This window comes from Carassius carassius, chromosome 28, assembly GCF_963082965.1.
Source record: "Carassius carassius chromosome 28, fCarCar2.1, whole genome shotgun sequence".
Lineage (NCBI taxonomy): Eukaryota > Metazoa > Chordata > Actinopteri > Cypriniformes > Cyprinidae > Carassius > Carassius carassius.
This window is the reverse complement of record NC_081782.1, coordinates 13,326,918-13,350,457: the sequence shown is the minus strand read 5'-3', so window position 1 is coordinate 13,350,457 and position 23,540 is coordinate 13,326,918. Positions and strand designations below refer to the sequence as shown.

At 35.0% G+C, this 23,540-nt stretch overlaps 1 protein-coding gene across 3 annotated transcripts in view; it reads right to left on the bottom strand.

Moving 5' to 3' along the window:
• mcamb (melanoma cell adhesion molecule b) overlaps positions 1-23,540 on the bottom strand; it is a 30,743-nt gene that overhangs the window by 2,584 nt on the left and 4,619 nt on the right. For 2 of the 3 annotated variants that reach the window (XM_059514438.1, XM_059514439.1), the window contains exons 2-13: positions 6,689-6,807; positions 5,006-5,258; positions 4,824-4,894; positions 4,653-4,740; positions 4,380-4,559; positions 4,030-4,157; positions 3,583-3,718; positions 3,380-3,492; positions 2,691-2,832; positions 2,405-2,532; positions 2,011-2,167; positions 914-958 (exon numbers count right to left, since the gene is read on the bottom strand). In XM_059514438.1, coding sequence (XP_059370421.1) covers positions 914-958; positions 2,011-2,167; positions 2,405-2,532; positions 2,691-2,832; positions 3,380-3,492; positions 3,583-3,718; positions 4,030-4,157; positions 4,380-4,559; positions 4,653-4,740; positions 4,824-4,894; positions 5,006-5,258; positions 6,689-6,807 — 1,560 coding nt within the window. Of the gene's footprint in view, positions 1-913; positions 959-2,010; positions 2,168-2,404; positions 2,533-2,690; positions 2,833-3,379; positions 3,493-3,582; positions 3,719-4,029; positions 4,158-4,379; positions 4,560-4,652; positions 4,741-4,823; positions 4,895-5,005; positions 5,259-6,688; positions 6,808-7,138; positions 7,317-23,540 lie in introns of those variants that run through there. The other variant, XM_059514440.1, reaches the window with a different exon arrangement.

Genomic DNA, 23,540 nt, shown 5'->3' with positions numbered 1-23,540 from the left:
TGGCTATTGCTAAAAATATACTTTTTTTTTCAAAGTTATTTTAATTCTTGAGGCTTTAGTAAAATCACATATACAAACCAATTTTTCTATAATTTGCCATAATTTTCCTAATAAGTTACTTTAATTCTTGTGGCTTTAGCACAATCACAAGTCAATTATTCTATAATTTGTGGTAGAAAAAAATATAATATTTAATTATTCATTTAAAAATACCACTACTTATAACAATACTACTACTACTACTAATATACATTTTATATAATTATATTGTAATTAATTAACATTAAAAAATAATGTTTGAATTAAGTCAATTATTTAATTAAAATAATAATATACTCCTGCCATATTTTGAGATACCTGCTATTAACTTGCTGCATTGTGTCTGGTTAGAACATGATGCTTTAAGCAACCGCTGACACTGAGACCAGATAAATCTGCTCTTATAACTGTCTATTTTCCTGACCACAGCCATAAACAGTATCAGAGATAAGGGCTCTGAGGACTGCCATAATAAGAAACGGGAAAAGTCCGCTGATATCCCGAAGTGAGAGAGGCTGCTTCGCCTCATTTGCCCTGATGCCAAGAGCTCAGGTCCCATGAGGTCTCACTCAGTCAGCCAGGCAGAGTCCAGAGACCACATAAGAGCATTTTCACCATCACCAACCTTCTGTTGCAGTAAAACTGCTTTGTGTTTAAATGCACACTGATTCTGACTGCACCGCCAGAATAAATATACTGTACAATGCCACGTCAGCTCTCTCAGATGACTGTGTTTCTATGGCACAGATACTGCTTTCTGTCATCAAATCTCAAATGTGTGTTCTGTTACAGTCAAAATACACTGATTTGCTGGAAAAACAGTCACTTGCTGCACTGATGGAAGTATTTTTATATGAAAGTTTCAGAAACTTACCTTTTGTGCTGGTGGCTTGGGTTGTAGTTGTTGTCACACGTGCATCTACACAAGAAAATTGGTATAGAATAAGATTGTGTTTGTTTGCATGATTTGACCGTATTACTTAACATGAACTGACAATAAACAACAGTTGTACAGAATGTATTAGTCGTGGTTAATGTTCATTTATATACTAATACTAATACATTCTTAACATTACAAGAACTAATAGCATGAAATTAATTAAAAATCATAATTATTATAATTTAGTTTGTATATGTTAACATTAATTAATGCAATAGCTAACATGAACTAACAATGAACATAATTGGTCATGTTAATTTGTACATTACTATTCAAAAGTGTGTCGTCAGATTTAAAAAATAATAATGTTGTTGTTGTTTTGAAGAATTGAACTCATAATAATGTTTCAGCAATTTTTATATATACAATGATTTCTAAAGAATTATGTGACACTGAAGACTGGAGAAATGGCTGATGGAAATTTAGCTTGGTCATCACAGTAATACATTACATGTTAAAACAATAATTTTAATATGAATATAATATTTTATTAAAATTAATAAAATAATATTTATATAATATTTTATTTTCTACAAACAATTAATATATTACTATTTTAGTTTTATTTAGTAAAACTAATATTAATAAAATAATATTTTAATAATAATAACATTTTACAAAAGTCCATGTCCATGATACCAGCAGTGCTGGGTAGATTACTTATAAATTGAAGTCTTTATTTAGTTATTTAATACAGATTACATGAAAATTGTAGTTAGTAACATAATCTAGGATACTTATTTTAGTATTGTATTCTGACTACCTTTTAGATTGCTTTTTACCCCATTGGTTTTAAACTTACCATTAAATGTACCATATTGATATAAAAAATGAAAGGGAAAGAAAATATATTGCATTTTCATTACCATGAAGTGCATTAAACATTATGCTGGGGTTAATAAGAACTGCAGTGGGTTGATAAAATGCTGATCATTAATTCAGTCTTATGAAAAACCTGTGACCATTGACCAACATCAGAGAATTGTGAACATGCAGATGTATACGTCAGAGCAGAGAAAATGAAAACTCACATGCTTTAATCTTGCGAGTAACATCCTCTGTCCCCAGCTCATTGGCAGCGCTGCACTTGGCTGTGAGTTCAGACATGGCCCTCAAAGAGATCATGCTGACAATACCAGTGTCCGTCATCTGGTTCTCCGCTTCCGGCACAGGGACAGGCTGTCCAGTCTAGATATTTTGTCATGGCAATTTCAGTTTACCTTGCTCTGATCTAGAATATTTGAACTCACATCTGCACATCATGATTTACCCAAGAATCACCTCATCTTTGCAACATTCTTATCAAACGATGTGCCTGACCCTCTATACAACCACAAACTACCCAATTTTGAAATGACTAGCAAAAGCTCTTTGTGACTGTGTGATGGTTCCTGATTGGTCGGAAGCAGAGGGCTATAAGGATACCCGTAGGTCAGAGAGGGTCCAGGTGATGGTGGGGAACGGGAAGCCTTCTGCATAGCAGGTCAGGTTAACAGAGCGCTCTGCTTTATTCACTGGACCCACTTCTATCTCCTTTGTGAACTTAGGCTTCCCTGAAGCAGGTTTAGATATTTAGTCATGAAAGCACACTCTTTTGTCTTTCTAGAATCTTGGTGATGTTTCATATATTGAGCTAATAGTTTTAATTTGATAATTCATACACCTTTCCCTGTATTGACATTCGGTCCTCACGATGTAGTTAAAGACTCACCTCGCACACTGATCTGCACAGACTTTTGTTCTTGTAGCTCAGGCAGGGAAGGGACGGTCACTTCACACATATACACTCCGGCAGTGTCATAGGAGGCATTGTGTAACTCCAAAACATGTTTCTCCACCAGCCGTGTGCCATCCTGCAGTGAAACACAACGTCAAATATATCACTTTACATTCTCAAGCATTTCAACAGCACTGTTTATCAAGCAGATTCATCCTATTCATGATAAATACTATTTATATGTTATCTCAAAATGTATTTTATGGGCAATAAAATAAAAGAAAATGTAAATGGAATAGCCTGCTAGAGATCATAACGATTTATTAATAATATTGACTATTGATTAGTTATTTATATATTTATTTTTTTATTGAAACACTGTAAAGTTCCTTGCTGAATTTTATTAAAATGTGCTACATGTTCACCCGTGTTATAGATAACAAATAAGGTTTGACGTATGTGAATGAATTTTATTGAAAAGAAATATATGGAGGGAAATATATATTTTTAATGCTCCAATATATATCTATAAGGGTTGTCAAAAAGAACAGATTTCGGTACCGAAATGTAAAAAATGAGACGATAACAGCATTTTTGGCCAATTCTTTCTATATTTAGATTTTTTTTTTTTTTTTGTTACAGGTCAGCATGGTGTCAGTTTTGACTGCATCTTATTGTTGTACCTTATACCATGCTGTCAGAGTGGTTAAAGAAGATGAAGCATTGCAGGTTAAAGCAAGATCTTCCCCCTGGTGTAGAACAGTCTTCTCTGTTGTCACCACAATTTGATCCAGATCTAAGAAAGAAAAAAAAGTTGTTAGTCACCGTGAAGATAAAAGCTGACATCATCTCACCAACATGGAACTGCAGAGGAACATGCTCTTACAGTGCACCATGATATTGACGGAGTCCTCAGTGTTAATTTCTGCATCAAAGTCATCTGACTGACACACAATCGGCCCACTGTCTGACCGTGTGACATTTTCCAAAAGCAGCATTTGATTATTTTCGTTCAATTCTTCCTGGAAAGAAAATGAGAATAATTAAAACTGCAGGTGAGCCAATAAATATTTTTCACATGGTTCAGAGATTTCAGAACAGCTGGCATCCAAGTTAATTTGCATAGCACTTGTACAATACATATTATTTCAAAGCAATAAAAGTGTAAGTATTCTGGTATCAGTCATAGATAAGTGAGTCAAAGTAATGTTCATATGACTAATAATATATGGCTATTAGATAATATTAGTTACATGGTTATTAAACATCATGTATTTAGTTTATTAGCAGGCATAATAAACACGTTAGGCAGTGATTTCAGCTCATATATTACCCCATTATGTGTGAAAGTAAAAACGGGCTGAGGGTTTCCATTTCCCTCACACCAGATCTCCACAGTGTCGCCTTCTTTAATAAGCCTATCAGGTTGATTTACGTACACTTTTACTTCTGTTGTAGGGTCTGAAAGATGAAATGAAATTGTAAGATACTGTTGCACTTTGTGTATCCAACAGATGGCAGCACAGAGGACTGTGTGCTCAAAAATCAATCAATCCACAGAAGAAAGTCATACAAGTTTGGATGACACCAGAATGAGCAAATGATGACTATTTTCGTTTTCTTTTTTTTTTCTCTTTTTTTGTGCCTTAAGAGTAAATGTAGGCTAGAAGGATGTTGACTCACAGTAAACACTGATGTTGATTTTCTTGGACTCTGTCATTCTTACTCCACCGGGGACAGAGTATTTGACCTCACAGTAGAAAACAGCATCTTTATCTGTCCTTTGAGCCTTAATGTACAGATTACTCTCGACTGTGAACAGGCCGTTGGCTTTGGTTGTCTCTGACTCCGAGATCTTTACCTCTAAAGGGGATTCAGATTTTTTTTTTTTTTTTGTTATTGGCATAAAATTACATTTTGTTTTGGAGAATGTTCACTTAATGGTCCTGTATTTACCACCATCTGATTGCTGGAGAGGCAATCTGTCCTTGTACCATGTGATAATGGGTCTGGGAAATCCATTGTCCACTATGCAGTGTGCAACCTGAGCAAAAACACTATAATTATGCAAAGTCCATAAAATGTACATACTGTACACGGATCGTTTTTTTCTTATTTAAGGTCTACCTTTGACGGCTTCTCCTCAATAACTGAAATCCCTGTGTATATACCTTCAATCACAGGTAGAGATGGCGAGTCTAAAGGACAGAGAGGTTTGGTGTTAGGATGAAGCATACAGGTCAAGAGGCATATTATTATGATACTCTAGCCTGGACAGGCTCTTCTAAAACAAGTCTGATTTGTCTTACTGAATATTTGGAGACGAGTGTGTCCTTCACCGCTGTCTGTCGACACATCATGCACTGTGCAGGTGTACTCCTTCTGGTCACTCAGCTGCACATTGTCGATGATCAGAAGGCCACTTCCGCGTGAGTTCTGTGGTTCATGAGAGTGTGTGAAGTTGATGCGTCCGGCGTATTCACTGTCCTCGTCAATGATCTTGTTCTCTACAGTATCATAGGCAAAGAATCCTTTCTTGCTTTGTTCCCTGTCTGGCAATTTCTGTACAAAGTAAAAAATAAAAAATAAAAACCTTCAACATTTATTGTAAAACTATATTCTACACTTCCCTTCAAAAGTTGTTGAGATACAAAAGGAAGTTTTAGATACTTTCATTCAGCATGGTTGCAATGAATTTATCAAAATTCACTTTAAAACCAGATTAGAAAAGGTGTATATTGCTGTTTTTTAACTCCATATTTGTCAAATAATCCTGAAAAAAATATATTTTATACAAAACCATAGCAAAACACTGACAATAAGAAGAAATTTTTCTTAAGCATGAAACCTAGAGTAATAATGATGAAAATTCAGCTTTGATCGTAGGAATAACTTAAATTATAAAAATATATTAAAATCAGAAATGTAATTTTAAATTGTAATACTATTTAGGTAATAACCTGTATTACTGTTTTGCTGTATTTTTGATCCAATACAATAAATGCAGCTTTTGTAAGCATTACAGATTTCTTTTTGAAAAAAAAAACGACCCAAACCTTTGAACATTAATGTACATTCTATTGAAATTCTACTGATAAAATTGACATAATATTAAAGAATATTAAGAATATTAAATAGATTTAACCAATTGCCTTGGCTTAAACTATGTAAGTTTTAAAACTCTGTAGTTAAGTAATTAATGTGGGAATATTTGCGTAATGCCGCCCAAATGTTCACGCAAAGGAAGGTTCCAGAAACTGCAGTTAGTGTTGAAGCAGCCATGTCAGGGAGATGCTGTGTGTATCTAGGCAAAAGTAAAAGCACTTTATTTGGCATTTTAAAAATAGATGCATTTAGGAATCTTTAAGATTACTTACAACAGAGCAGCAACGCATTTTATGGATGACCGTTTCGTGAACCTAAGTGAGGAGGTAATTCTGACACGCGTGCGTCATTCAGCGAAAAATTAAAACATTGTATTTGTAGTAAATATACTTAGTCTAATTATTTTTGGTAACCCTTTAGGATAAGGACCAATTTTCACTATTAACTTAATAGAATGCCTATTATTGTTGTTTATTAGTACTTACAAAGCACATATTCTGCATGACCACATTCTACATCCTTAATCATACCTAAATTTAACAACTACCTTACTAACTATTAATTAGCAGCAAATTAGGAGTTTATTTATGCTTAAGTTGTAGTTAATGGTTTGTTATAATTGTTTGTGATAATTGGACCTTAAAATAAAATGTGAAAAAAATTTCTATTTATTGTAAATACATGTAAGTTTTACTGATCTTAATTTAAATTAAAAATGATAGACATTTTATTTGAGAAAAATAGATATGATGAAATGCACTTAATTGCCTTAAACTCTTGTTTCATTTTTGCATTCATCTTTTGATTTTAGGGTATTTTTCAATTACCCATTTAGTTAATATTGGTGAATAAAAAATATGTAAAGTGTGAGTGGGCCTGTTTCTCACCGTAGACCAGACTATCATCTTGGCTGGTTCCTTCAGAGTGTAGATACAGGAGATTTCAGCCTTGCCTTTTAAATATACCTCCACCCGGTCTTCCATGCTCACATTCACCATGGCCCATGCTGAAAACACATCAACACACATAGATTTGTCAATAGACCTAAACTTTATACGGTCAAATCTGTTGAGTAAAAGAGACATCATTTCCTGGACAGATTTTGTGATGACTAAGCCCTTTCATAATATCCTTTGAATGGAGTGACCACTTAACAGGAAATAAGGCATGGGGAAGACCACTTCTGATTGGACCGCACCACCCATGTTCCCATGTCAAATGCACGATCTAGTGGGAGCAAAGCACTTGAGAGAGAAGATATTATGAGTGGAATTCACTGAGCCCACCCATGTCCAAAGAAAGAAAGACTCGATTTATCAAGAGAATAAGTGACCTACTGTTTGCCAGAAATGAGCTGTTCTCTCCATTAAAGCATCTTAAAGCTGTGAATCACGAGAAGGCCGAAACTATTCAAAAGACTGATCAATTCAAAAACATCCATGCTGTTTGTTTGTTCTGTGAGGAGAATAATTTGCTAACACACTTCACAAAGAGGTTGTATAATCTAGATTCACATTTCCAGTTGATTTTGCACTATGTGGTCCAGTGGGCACTACACGACACTTTGTTGTTGCCATCAAACATTCACCTTGTTCCTTGTGTACGAAAGGTAGGACTGAGGTATCTATAATGCCATGTCTCTGAAGATTTTCTGAAGAATTTTTTTAACAAATTTAAATAAACCTTTGATACTTTGATTTTTATGTATTTAGTAGTGGCGGTTTAGTTAGCATGCTAATGCTGTGTCCTCTTTTGAGTGTCTCACACCGAATAAATATTGCCCTTGTTGAACAGGCAATTTGTATATGTTGGTTTTAAGAAATTAATAACCTATTCTTATTCCGGATGCAATGAATAATAAGTGACAGTAAAGTCATTTGTAATGTTAGAAAAGATTTTAGTTTTTTATATAAATGCTGTACTTTTGAAATTCCTATTCATCAGAGAATTCTGAAAAACAATGCTTCAGTTGAGTTTCCACAAAAATGTGAAGCAGCATAACTACTTTTAACACTGATGAATCACAGAAATAAATAACATTTTAAATTGTAATAAAAAAATGTTTACTGTATTTTTTAATCAAATAAATGTTGCCTTGGAGAGTATAAGATATTCTTATAAAAAAACATTTGCATGGTATTGTATATAAAATATTTCAAAATTCGCCTTTCAGCTAAGAATCATTCATGTCGTAATGCAAATCTGTAATCATCTGTAAGCATAAACACACAGAATTGGGCGGCATAATGACCAGCATTTCCTTTGATTGAAACGTATAAGAAAAAAATAACAGTGAACTCCTATATCTTGCCCAGCTAAGACAGACCTGCAGACAAATTAAAGTCTGCCAAGATGCCATAGCAGCAACCATGCAGAACATCATAACAAGCTTCAATTATAGTTAAGAGTCTCAAAAACACTCAGCATGTCACTCTTTTTAAGTACGGACAAGGTCTCAGACAAAAAAGAAAGGCCAAAAAAGGTAGTGGGAGCTAATAATGTGCCCGCAAGTCAATGTTGACAGTTTGGTGTCCCTCCATGGTCTGGGGAGCAGATAACCATTACACATAGGTTGCTCTGTCATCAGTCTATTGAGTGGGCTACTAAAATAAGCTCTCCTTTCAAAGCACCAGTACTGGACAAAACCTGGGCGTCTGAACAATGAAGCAGAAGGTTTTGCCAGGGTTTAAACAGAAGACTTTGAGCAGGAAGACACAACTCAAGGTTTACACATTTCTCAGTGAAGCTGTGAGACATGTCTATCAGTCCCAGATGAACCCAATACTAAGCAGCTGTTCCAGCTTTTTAACCTCACACAAAGTCGACAACAAAAATAGCACATCCTGTGACTGCTGGAGAAAAAAATGGAACAACAGAAATCACCCCATGATATCCTGTATACACACCAAGCGAAAACTGTCAACAGGAAGTTACAGATGCAGGAACGGTAACACAATTTCACACATATGCGTTAGCATGCATGCAGATACACTAATACACGACATGGAAGTTGCACACTATTTCGGTATTTTATGAGTTATATTTAATTTTTCAGGCTCTATTCCTCTATTTTTACATACAGATAGTCTTTGCCATTATCTATCACTCGGATTCAAAATCATCTTCAAAAACTCTCCTGAGACCCAGACAAAGAGGTCTGTACTCTGTAGACTAGAAGACATTATATTTTATTACACTTTTATTTTCATTAAATGCCTATTAAATGCAGACACTAGTACAAAATGCAAAATATAACATTTTCAAAAAATCCTTCCTAACATTATTCCAATATCCGTTTTAGAGAGTTTTGAAAAAGAAAAAAAAAGCCTGGAACCTAAAAATGTACTGGTACATTGAATTTAAAATGTATATACAAACCCGATTCCAAAACAGTTGGGACACTGTACAAATTGTGAGTAAAAAAGGAATGGAATAATTTACAAATCTCATAAACATATTTTATTCACAATAGAATATAGATAACATATCAAATGTTGTTGAAATGTCATGCAAAATATTGGCTCATTTTGGATTTCATGAGAGCTACACATACCAGAAAAGTTGGGACAGGTAGCAATTAGAGGCCGGAAAGTTAATGTACAAATAAGGAACCAATTTGCAACTTATTTGGTCAATTGGCAACATGATTGGGTATAAAAAGAGCCTCTCAGAGTGGCAGTGTCTCTCAGAAGTCAAGATGGGAGAGGATCACCAATTCCCCCAATGCTGCGGCGAAAAATAGTGGAGCAATATCAGAAAGGAGTTTCTCCTAGAAAAATTGCAAAGAGTTTGAAGTTATCATCATCTTTAGTGCATAATATCATCCAAAGATTCAGAGAATCTGGAACAATCTCTATGCGTAAGGGTCAAGGCCGGAAAACCATACTGGATGACCGTGATCTTCGGGCCCTTAGACGGCGCTGCATCACATAAAGGAATGCTACTGTAATAGAAATCACAACATGGGCTCAGGAATAGTTTCAGAAAACATTGTCCGTGAACACAATCCACCGTGCCATTCACCGTTGTCGTTTTAAATCTCTATAGGTCAAAAAAGAAGCCAGATCTAAACATGATCCAGAAGCGCAGGCGTTTTCTCTGGGCCAAGGCTCATTTAAAATGGACTGTGGCAAAGTGAAAAACTGTTCTGTGGTCAGACGAATCAATATTTGAAGTTCTTTTTGGAAAACTGGGATGCCATGTCATCCGGACTAAAGAGGACAAGGACAACCCAAGTTGTTATCAGCGCTCAGTCCAGAAGCCTGCATCTCTGATGGTATGGGGTTGCATGAGTGCGTGTGGCATGGGCAGCTTACACATCTGGAATAGCACCATCAATGCTGAAAGGTATATCCAAGTTCAGAGCTTAATTGATTATAATGGATAATTGGATAATTAACACTGTTAAACAGAATCTTTACTAGATCTTTTTCATACTGTACAATATAATGCTGTGATGCCTAAATTCATAGCATTTAAAACACCTGATTTTAGTTGTTTTCTATTTTGACCATATAATATAAAATTTTTATATTGCCCATTTATCAGTTATTGGCAATGATAGCTTAACAATAATTTTTGGCTTATCAATTTTCTTGATATATGAATGTGACGTATCTTTTTCCAACATATTTCAACGTGAAATTGGGATATTTGTACTTGTCTGACCTTTGTGACAATTCAGCTGTCCAGCATTTATGAGAAGCACACTTAAACACTCAAACATGTCATATTCTGGTCTGAGCCGCTCATAATGAGCTCAAGTCTGCAATCTTATAGAAATCTCTATTTTAATAGCCTTTGAGTCCAGCCAAGCACAACTGGGCCTGGAAACAGGAAATAAATGGTTGGTTTCTTCCCAAACATTTTAATTTTTATCACAGAAAATCCCCCCAGGCTGGGGGTCTGACTCCATTCTCCAGATTCCATGATCCCTACGATCCTCACAAGCCTCAGCTCCAGTACAACCATATAGGGGCCTATAAATGGTCATTGTTAATACTGTTAATGGATAATGCACCTGTTTTTCAATTGTCTCCTGTGGACGTATATCATGCTCCCATTCTTCTGAGTTGACTTTATTCACTGCATATTGAAACTGAAGTGCTGGAGACACTCTATCAATCATCACATGCTTTATTTATAGGACGTTCCACAGAGTTACAGCATAAACAAACGCTGGCGGCCTACAGCAGCTCTGGATAGGATATAAGCTAATGCTGCACAAGATGTTTTATTAGGGTTGTTTATTTGGCCTTGCAGATTATCTAGTGCTAGTTCAGATCCTGCTGCCAAGGGCAATGACTTCTGTTATGGGACAACAGGAGAATGACTGTGCTAATAGAGAATATTTCCTTGTACATTACTTCATGGAGCAAATACAAGCGTTAGCTGGCGCGTCCTGCTTTATCACATCTAAGAATAGGTTCCATATCATTCCAGTGTGGTTACATGCAATGGCCCAAAGACACAGACATTCATTAATAAAAATACAGCACTTCAAAGTAGGCTGATGCAATTATAGCAACATATTATACTGATTAGCAACCACAAGAAAATATTGTTTCCATATTACACATTCAAATCCATTTTAATGTTTCCATTTTAGTCATTAATTCCATTTTAATCCATTTTAATTAAGTTCATTGAAATAAAATAAATTAATATTTGATTACAATCTTAACAAAAATAGACACATGAAACAAAATATAAAATATTAAGCACTGCACAGGTGAAGTTTTTTATATATTTTTATAAATTACCTTTTTAATATGTATAGGAAATCTCCTAATTGAGTGAAAACATGTTTTAATTTACTCTATTATTATTATTATCATCATAATTGAAATTTAATTTCTTAAAAGTTTTTAACAAAAAAAATTAAAGTGCTTAATAGTTTTTATTTAAACTATTTTAGTATTTTATTTAAAATTAATAGTTTTTTTAAAAGAGATTTTTATGAATTATAACATTATTATAAATGGATAAATGTAAAAAACTCTTAATTGAGTGATGTTCCTTAAAGGGGTCATACGATGCTTTTTTAAAGATCATTATTTTGTGTATTTGGTGTAACAGAATATGTTGACATGCTTTAATGTTCAAAAAACACATTATTTTTCAAATACTGTACATGTATTGTAGGTCCTCTATGCCCCGCCTCTCTCAAACCTGTAATTTTCTACAAAGTCCCTCCTTTCGACAAGTGCAGTCTGCTCTGATTGGCCAACTGACCCAGTGCATTGTGATTGGCCGAACACTACAAGCAAATGTAATGCCCCTTTCCATAATCGCAAGCTTCATCTTTCAAAATAAATGTAATGACAGTGAATAAAGTTCTTAGTTTCACTATCAGTTCAAACCTGAAAGGGGAACAGAGTCTCGTGACAGACACAGTGATGAAGCTTCTATGTGTTTGCAGTACACAAGCCACAGACAGTTAAGACAGCTGACTCCACTGTGTGACACACACACACAGTCAATAGCAAATACTTAAACTAACAACAAAACATACAGTAGCTGATTCAGAAGTGCCAGATTGTCGTAGCAAAGTCAGAATTGCCTCCTCTCCTAGGTTCATGAAACGATAAAATATAAAAGTCCATAAAATGCGTTGCTGTTGTAATATTAAAGATTCAAAAATGCATCTTTCGGAAGGCCTAATAAAAGTTTTAATGAACTGTTGTTAATGTTGTTATTATTATTACTGAATTTAATCCATAATACTTAAATTAATATTTTATTCAAATGTTATCAAAATAAAATTACAAAAATAAAGTGCAGAGTTTTTAAAAATAAATTAAAACATTTCTTTGAGTGGATATGGATATATAAAATAGTAGAATTTAGTAAATTTCATTAAAAAACAGGTTTTAATTAATTGTATTATTATTATTATTATTATTATTATTATTATTATTATTATTATTAGCTACATTTATGACCTTAAAGTGTTGCTGGTACATGAATAAAACAATACAATGGCAACTTTTTTGAAATGTTTGTTGTGAAAGTTTTTTTTTTTTTACTATTATCCAAAAAAAAAAAAGCACATGGGTCCAGCATTCAGGCTAGCCAAGAAAAATTGAGCTTATCTCTTCGACAACACTAAAAGCAGTCTTTAAGCCTTTTATCATGTGCACAAATGTCAGGTCTGTCTACGTATATGCATCTTCACCAGGAACAGCAGGTGTGCTATGGAGATGAGTAGGACTCTCTATTAAAGTACAAACGGCAAGCACTTCTTCCTAGCTAATTATTACTGCCCAGAAAAGGCTTTAATGGATTTAGAGTGGACTCCTATACTTCAGCCCAGGCAGATTGAAAACATGGACAGACTGTTGGAAGGCCTTCAGAAGACCAGTTTGAGCCAAATGCGATACAAAGCTTTTATGTTATCGCAAGATCTTTACAGCGGTTTTATGGTGGAGTTAAAGTAATGAGCACATAATCACTATTTATAAGCCCAAAAAACGTATAGTGACTAAGATGGAGCTGATGTGACCTTGCAAAACTGTACTGTCTGTGAAATGGATTGTGTTTTATTATTCCTCTCAAGTGGAGATAATGCATACAAACGCAGCTGTTAAACTCCATCTCACAATCCCAGAGTTTCACACACACCAGCGACCTACAACATGGCACGTCATCCTGTCGCCCCCCGCAACAACCTCTGAGATTTAAAAGGGTAAACGGCAGCATCTGACCTAGCTCACAAACACACGCACATAAAAACTCTACAATCATAACAAATGGACTTCATCTCTGGTGTGTATTAGCAATGATCTCTGTGGACTTTTTTTCCCAAGAATCCTCCCACGAACCTCCACTTCCCTTCCGTCCCCTTTTCCCACGTCTCGGACGAATCATGCTTAAATAGCAGCAAAAATAGCTGCTGATTTCTGGGGTATGGGAACAAGCAGCAGGACATTATTTATGCTGCTCTGATTGTGATGACTTGCCCTGAGAAGTATGGGATACGCAATGGAGATCTCTCATTGGTTAAGCAGATGTAAGCTCTAAAGATAGCCAGTAACCCAACATAACAGAGCACTAGAGAGTGGCCCATTCCTTTTTTGGTGCACTAGAAAGTGGCATGATGCTGGGTTCTGGATCACAAGTCTCCCAGTGTGCCAAAGGAGGGACATTTACCGTGACACACAAGTATGCGGGATATCTCTTAAATACACTTCATTCAAAGATAAAAAAAAATGTTTGTTACGTTAAACATCTTTAAATCTCCAGAAATGGAATGTTGTGATGACAGAATACTGGAAGTCTCATCTTCTGGAGGCCAGAATTATCTAAACAGAAGATCACAGAAAGAACTGGTCTGACCGGGAGAAAACTCACAGAGCCCTTGAGTTATAAAATACATCTGGATCAGCCTACTTAAAGGGATAGTTCACCCCAAAAAATTAATTTGATGTTTATCTGCTTACCCCCATGGCAACCAATATGTAGATGACTTTGTTTCTTCAGTAGAACACAAACTGAGATTTTTAACTCAAACCGTTGCAGTCTGTCAGTCTTATAATGTAAGTGGATGGCAATCATGTCTTTGAAAGTCATAAAACATTCACAAACAAAACCAAATTAAACCCTGTGGCTCGTGACGATACGCTGAGGTGTAAAGACACAAAGCGATCTGTCTGTGCAAGCAACTGAACAGTATTTATATAATTTTTTTTACATCAGATTTTTCACCGCAATGTATGAACTGTCCTGAGCGCTTTTGCATCTTCTTCTTGCTTTACGGCGGATCGCAGACTTATAAGTGCATTACTGCCACCTATCTCTCAAATGGACCATTGACACTCTATCTACAGTCTCAATTGGGAATGTCCAAATGGTCCATACAGGCTGAAGAAGAAGACGCGAACGTGCTCAGAACAGTTCAGACATTGCATGAATCAGAGGTAAAAAACGAAATAAATAAATACTGTTCAGTTTCTTGCACAGACCGATTGTTTTGTGTTTTACACACCAGTGTATCATCACGAGCAACAGGGTTTAATTTGATTTTGTTTGTGTATGTTTTATGACTCTCAAAGCCGCGATTCCCATTCACTTACATTATAAGACTGACAGACTGCAACGGTTTGAGTTAAAAATCTTGGTTTGTGTTCTACTGAAGACACAAAGTCACCTACATCTTGGATGCCCTGGGGGTAAGCAGATAAACATCACATTAAAAATTTTGTGTGAACTATCCCGTTAAAGAAAAAAAAAATTAATTACCCCATGATTTACTCACTCTCAAGCCATCATAGGTGTAGGTGACTTTCTTATTTCAGACAAATACAATCCGACTTATATAAAAAAATCTCCTGGCTCTTCCAAGCTTTATAATTGCAGTGAATGGTAGTCGAGATATTAAAACAAAAAAAAGTACATTCATCCTTTATAAAAAGTACTCCACACGGCTCTGGGGGGTTAATAAAGGCTTTCTAAAGTGAATCAAAGCATTTGTGTAAGAGAAATATCCATATTTGAAACTTTATAAAACGCAGTCTCTAGCTTCTGCTAACTGTCGTATGTGCGTTCACAATTCCAGCGGATCATGTTGGATGTAGACATAACTATTAACATCCAAGTTATATTGCTCATTTATTCTTTGATTCGTTCATTTATTGTTTTGTGTAAAAACAACGACTGTCCCACCAATTTTGCTCCTAATAAAGTTAATTCAAGTACAAAAAATATGTTCCAAGAATGTTATGCTAATGTTCCGGTTAACTTATTAAAACATTATTTCAAAATGGTCTCTGAGCGATCTAAATGTCTAGTTTTTCTGAATGTTAAAAAAATTCATTGTTTTTTTTGTTTTTTTTTTGTAAAACTTTAAAGGAACATTTCATATTATCATTTTGCAAACATTATGGTTTAGTTACTTCTGAATATTGTTTAATCCACATGAAACTTGTATTAATATTTTTTTTTAAGTTAGAGGAACATTCAACAAAAATGTTTCAGGAAACTTTTCATAAACAATGTATTAATAATGTTTTTGTGCTAACGTTTTGAGAGCGTCATTATAACTGAACAAATGCCCTATTAACATTAAAAGAGTGTTTGAGAGAACCTTGCCAGAACATTAGCCAAAGTTACGGCTACCAAGGAGACAACAGTGTAAATATGAGATGTGTGATATAAGAAAAAAAGTAAATGTCACTTGTGAACTGAATATTTTTATTTGTGTGTCATTTAAAGTGCAGCTGTAATGTTGACATTTCAAAATGTATGACAATATTGTAGTGTAAATATTTAAAATGCCAGCTATGAAATTAGCTTTCCAGGAGTCATCCATTTTATAAAAAAAAAATGCTGTTAAAACACAACACATAATTCAAGATGTGGTGGAAATGACCTTCTTGTTAACGGACAAATTAAATAAACTACTCAGTGTTGAAAGTTTTTCAAGAGAGTTTATTTTCTAAAAGTCCACAGGGCCAAAAGTGCCAATAGTTAAAGAAACACCCATTCTGTAAATAAAATTGCTTTGAGAAACATTTTTGTATTTCCTAAGTGTGATCCATTAGACCCACATTTGTCTAAACACAGAAACCTCAGTTTACTACTGGAGAGTCAAGTTTTGGTGACCCATTGTAATGCAGTAGTCCAGTATCAGAAGAAAAACTATGAGCTTTTGCCAAAACCATCCTCAGTAGAAAAGCATTATGTCCGTAAATTATAAATCATTGGCAGTGTGTCCCAAAAACTACTTACACTGTCACTAGATCTTTACCAACCTCTCAAAAAGAAGATAATCAGAGGGTTCATTACATCACTCTCTGAATCAGACACTGATTACATTTCAAGTTTTTCACATATACATGCCAAGATAAATCTCAAGCAGTTAATTGGTTCAAACAGCACATTCCTGTTGCCTCAAGACTGTGAACTGTTGTGTCTGCCTGGGAAGGAGACATTCACACAGGCTGTAAAAGGCTTCTTAGATGTTTGTGATCAGCAGAGATGGGTGTTTCAGGAAACCCCATAAATTATTTAGCTGCATAAATAAAGGAGGAGAAGAAGCTGCCTTTCCTTGTCAACATCAGCTCCCTGAGGATCCCTGTTCACTAGCTAATAGCTAAAGGGCTTCAAAGCATGAGCCAGTGGCTGTTTACAACCTGCTTCACTTCATGGATGCAAGTGGATCCCTGCAAGCCTGTAAAAGATTCCCGGGGGCTACATCAAGATGGAAGGAAGTCCATAATCGAAAACAGACATGAATGTAGTTTTTGAACTGAAGATCAGGAGTTTTTTTGCTTAAAAAGTACACGCTGATTCACAGAAGTTTGCATGTTTGCAATGTATTTATTATTTTAATGGGGGAGAAATTATTTCTTAAAGTTACAGTAACTATTAAAGTCTGTCTCTGAGCTACTTAAACCAGTAAACTCAAGTTTATAGCACTGCCACAAAGACATTTCACCTGCTCTAACAAATTGGCCAGAAACATGAGCAGGGGCAGAGACCACACAATCGCTCAAGTGGCATTTGCCCACCCAGAAAGACAGCTGATGGAATAATCTAACAGTTTAGAAATAAAAAGAAACTGCATTTTGTCACACAGAAAATAATCATAGCTCAGATGCAAGCATAATATCATTAGGTCAGTTTTTAACAGCCATTATTCCAGTCTTCAGTGTCATGATCCATCAAAAATCCTTCTGAAGCCAGCTGTGAATTTCAGAAAGCACGTTAATGGTTTAAGGTCTACAGCAAAAAGGTGAGAAGGTGCTAGTGCTTGAGGATTTGATATGTCATGTAAAGAGGGATTTGATTGGTATGTATCACTGGGGAAGGCTTACACTTAAGGCAAAATTCCAGAACGAAGAACCAGGGACACACAAGACTCTAGTTGGGGGAGCAGGGAAACAGTGAGGGAAGTCTCTGAGGAATGCCTGGCATCTTTGACCATATGATGGCTGGGATAAGATGACCATTACGGAGCACCCTCTGTCCCACAGGCCAGACGCTCCACAGTTCCTGCTCTGTCATCAGGCACTAACCCCACAAGTGTCCATTTCACTTGCAAGTGGGAAAGGAGGCACCATTCTACAGAGATTAGGCACGCCTGCACCAGATGAGGATATCTGAAGGCTTCACAATGCCAAAACTATGAGAACACGGAAGGGTCTTTGTAACAGAGTTTACGAGGTTGGGAGCCTCATAAATTACACTATTGTATCCGAAGAACCCATTAAATGATTTGATAAATGCAGTTTTCTATTCAGTGTTGACACATTTGCTATATGAAACATCAAATTTCCACAGGAAAAAGGTTTGTCCATTTTAAAAAAATTAAGACTTTAGTTATAAACATGACTGGCAATGTGCTTATACTAGTCAATGGCTGCTATTAGGGTCAGGGACATTAGGGACATTTAATTAGACAAAAATTGTGTAGTACAGGATGAGTCATCATTTTGGTCCATTTTCAGAGGAGAGAAATACTTTAAATTGTATTGCTCAAAAATCATTTTCAATCAGCTTTAAGAAGTGGGCTAGACTTAAGCGACCACATCTGTAAAAGGCAAAAAACAGCAGGATTTCTCATTTCTCAACAGCATGCCACAGCATATAAATTAACATTTCGGACTTATATTTGGCCTGCTATCAGAGACAGACATGCTCTGTTTCAAAATCAGATCACATGGCTAAGCTCTTTAAGGTCGTGAGCTTTTCATGTGGGCATTAAGAAGGTGTTTGAGCCTGAAATGCTCCTTAGCTGTCTGCTTTTAAATCACTGCCATCTCCATTTTTTACTAATATGTTTATCCGTCTTGTGTCTAATCAAATAAAAACTTATTTCAAAAGAATTTCTGCCTTTCATTAAGATGATGTCAGAGCTGCTGTAACCATTAAAGCTGAAGTTTGTAATTTTTAAATGTTAAAACACTTTCTCCTACCCAGTTAAATGTGAGGCACAACTAAGTAAGCCATTCACTGGCTGATTTCCCAGAAGAGTGTAAACACTGTGGCTTTAAACCATTGCTCTGTTTGAGCGATCTGACAGCAGTCAACTTCAGGCTCAACTAATGGTGTGAGTTGGTTCTTAGATTAAGAAACTGTTTATGAACAGAGTCACATGGACATAACATGGTGCATTATTTCAATAAATAATAATGGTTAATAATGGTTTCTCTATTAATCAAGACTCAATTAATCTATCTATTTGAGATTTAAAAAAAAAATAAAAATTCTCACACATTTGTCAAAATGTATAAAATGCTAAATTCATGAGAAAATACTATTTCAACAAAATCCAATACATATAAATCAGCAGCTAGACACTTAATCTTGAGGTCATGACTAAAAATAAGCCACAAAAAAAGTGCATAACAAGACAGATGAAAACATAAAAGAACAGTATAGTTTCTAGAATAGTCCTCAGAGAGCCCATTTTAGCATGTCACACATCATTTGTACAGATGAATTGTGCTATGTGGCTCTAGCTGAAATTTTCAGCAGAATCAAAAATGATCATTTTATCCAATGTGATCTTTTTTTTTTTACTCTACTATCTACTTTTATTTTAGCAACATTATAATTTCTAACTATGGAAACTAAAAGGTGAGTCTCTCACACAGTGTTACCTCTGTAAGACTTTCCAATTTGATCACTTGTTGGGTTCCTCACAAGGCAGCTCTCTAGGTTTCAATTCCCGGTTTTCATTGCCATGTGATTATTTAAATATCCAGTTGTGTGTGTTTCACATTTTAAGGGCTATTGTAAGACACTACCCCCATTCAGAGGACAATCACCCTCTGGCCTTACCATCCATAACTCATAATTTCCATCCCAATCTCCTGCACAAGATGATCCAGAGCTTTATTTTAAGAGCACATAAATGCTAAATAGTTTCAGAAAACCACAAAAATGAGGCCGTTCACAATGCCAGTTTACTTAACTGTCACCATGCAGCCATTTATATTGAGCATTAAACCAAGGCTGTTAAAACCTGTCTCCAAGCTTACATTGATTCTCAGACAGCAAATTCAGAAGAACATGATTTACCAACATAAAAATAGTTTGGGCTCAGGATTTGTATGCTGACAAACTGATGTTCTGCAAAACTGCACTACGGTTCTGTTTAAAGTCATTCGGCCGTGCCCAGAAAATATTTAGATTTCTAAAGTATACATTTAAAAATATTACTTGCCAACAAAATAATCTGAATGACTTCCAAACAAACTTAAGACTGATGTACAACAATGACGTATCATGCCCTGCAGTACTACGCCCCCCACAAGTGTCAAACCACCGACCTAAGTGGCTTGAATTATTTGATTTCATCCCACATCTGCAAACATTATATTGATGTAACATGATCCATTAATTCAACTCACTGCAGACACATGAATTGACACACTGATTTTCCTCACAGCACATAAACCTTCAGTCTTTTTATACTTATATACAACATTATAATCGTACATATTGCTGCACATTTAGATGTAATTAAGTGGAAAGCTCTAGTTTGATTTGCATGATTTGTTCTTATTGAGTTAAAGTAGCCAGGGGTTGCAGCATGTTAGAAGCAGTTAGACTGTGGCACATGGCCAGAGCTGAGCAGAGTGCAGTTCCTTTGAGGCCTCGATGCAGCCTCCAGACCTCCAGAACAAGAGGCACATTCAGGCCTTCTGAGTTCCCAGCGGGCAGGCCTGTGGGCCCAAATGACTTTTGTAAATTTAATATTTCTGTTTTCAGACCACAATACTGTTTCCTCTAACCATTATGCATCTCAAGTCCCCAAAGTAAAGCAAAAGTTCTGGAGGACGAATTAAACTGGGAATCATTTTTGGACTGAATCCGAAGAAGAAGTTATGTTATCATCTTTTTTTGTCATTTGACCCATATGACTTTGTCTTCTGATGGACACAAAGGAGAATGTCCAATCTGCTCAGAAGGCTTGTAGAACAGTAGTCCAATATAGAGTCATAACATGATTTAATGGTGCTTTTTGCTTTTTTGCACACAAAAAGTATTATCGTAGCTTCATAAAATTAAGTCTAAACCACTGATGTCACGTGGATTATTTTAGCAGTGTCCTTACTACCTTACTGGGCCTTGGACATATTATTTGCATTGCTGTCTATGCAGGGTCTGAAAGCTCTTGGATTTCATAAAAAATATCTTAATTTGTGTTCTGAAGAGAAACAAAGGTCATACAGGAACAACAGAGTGAGTAATTAATGATAGAATTTTCATTTTTGGGTGAACTGTTCCTTTAAGAAAGGTTTGCAGATGAAACTAGTTGCTTCTTAAACCTTCTAACCTTTAAAATTGTTTAACCTTAAACTGATTTTAAATGCTTTTGTTCTCAAAGTAATTGTTGAAAGACGGTTAGTGTCTTCAGATTCAGAGGCGAAAAATGACAGAATGTATTCAGTCAGGTTATCATCAATAATGCAAAGTTAGAGTGTGTTGAACAAAGATTGGGACAATTTACTCCCTTTATATTCATTATTTGTCCATCTAAAATATTCCATAGAATTTCAAATGATGAATATTTACAACAAAACAAACAAGATTGCATTTATATAATGTATTCATATGTATACTGTACTATACATTACTGTTTCAAAGTCTGGGTTCAGTAAGATTCTTACTAATAAGTTTTTTTTTTCAATTAATATTTTTATTCAGCAAGGATGCATTAAACTGAACAAAAATGAAAATAAAAATAAAATGATATTTTACTGTTATTCTGAACTTTCCACACCTCAAAGAATCCCTAAAAATTATTATGGTTTCCACAATAATAGTAAGCAGTACAACTGTTTTCACTAAAAAGTATGCTTTACAATCACAGGTATACATTATACTTAAAAAAATGTAAATAAAAACTGCTAATTTAAATTGTAATAATATTTCAGAATATTACAGTATTTACTGTATTTTTAATCAAATAAATGCAGCCTTGGTAAGCATAATACACTTCATTCAAAATCTGTAAAACAAACAAATAAATATATATATATATTTGTTATATATATATATATATATATATATATATATATATATATATATATATATATATATATATATATATATATATATATATATTAGTGCTGTCAACGTTAACGTGTTAACGCATGCGATTAATTTTTGTCTGGTTTAACGTGTCAAAATATTTAACGCAATTAACGCAGCATCCGTATTTTCTGCCATCCGTTGGCTAGCTTTACATTATATGATCACGCTCTTATTCATTTAAATGCTTTTAAACATTTCAAGCGCGGCAAGACAAAAGAGAATGCGCTGTCTGTGAATGCCCTTATGTGACACATACATACACACACACACACACACACACAATGCATAGACAGGGCGCCAGAATCCAGTTCTCTTAAGCGCTTGAACTAACAATAAACATCCCAAAGTACCAGTTTTGTCGATTATCCTCATAAGAGCAATCTTAAATGATTTATATAAAGTCTAAAATGAACAAAAAGAGTTGTGAGAGAATGAGGCGAGATCCATAGACAGTATATAAACGGTGAGATCCGCGTGTCTGTCTGCTCTTAAAGGGACAGCTGCCAATAAAGCTTCCTGTCAGTAAAGTTAAAGAACAAAGGGAAGAGAGAAAATGACTCGCTGCTCTTGACTAAATAACTTTTGTAGCTTTAATAAGGATTAACTATTTAATTTATAGTTTATGCAGTGCAGACTGCATATAACTTTGATAACTTTATTAAATTTCTGTATATTTCCTAACTGTTAAGACAGGAAGGGCAGGAGTAAACATGACATTTATTATGGGTTTATGTTAGCATTGTTTTAAGTTTACTTAAATTAAAAACTGTTATATTTTTGAAGCCTAATAATAAATGTAAAAAAAAAAAAAAAATCAGTAACTGTATTAATATCAGTAATACTGGCCTTCATTCATAAAAAGATGTCATTTAAACAAGTATTTAAATTTAACTGTGAAATTATTACAAACGTACAAAAAATATATTAAAAACGTACAAAAACATTTCTTTTTTTAATTGCGATCAATTGCGATTAATCACAGAAAAAATGTGTGATTAATCTAGTTAAAGTTTTTAATTGATTGACAGCACTAATATATATATATAAATATATTTACAGTTATATAGGCCACAAGTAAATTCTTAAAACTATTCAAAAAGAGCTGACAATTATACAGTGAGACTTCACTAATGAGAGCTATTTTCTAATAAACACTAAAGAAAACTGTTCTATTATCTATTCATCAAAGTAGACAGTGATTGACGATCTCTATTACAGGCTTAACCTCTGCTGGTTATGTGATCCAGAGCTATGTATAATGAGCGTGACCATTCATAGTGATTATCAACCACATTCCCAAAAGTTGACTGTACTAAACAAATATGCTGGTCATAAAAGGTAATATCACAGCCACTCACAGGCGGCCTCTGTGTTTGAGCAATCACAATGAATCATGTGGTTCATTGCTGTGACCCAGCAGGAGAGCTGGTGTTGTGGGGGTGGGCAGGACTCGCTGTCTGAAACCTGAACTTGAGCAAGTCCTGTGATTGTTTGAATGCCAGGTGTGGCCAGCTGTTTGCTGGGACCCACGTACAGAAAAGTGAAAGCAGTGTCTAGAGCTCTATCGTCTGGTTTGGTGACATTAAACAGCTTTAGCTGCACTGCAAACAAATCTCTTAATCAGTATTTTTGTCTTGTTTTTGAGTAAACATCCTTAAAACAAGCTAAAATTTAAGAGATAAACTGCCTAAA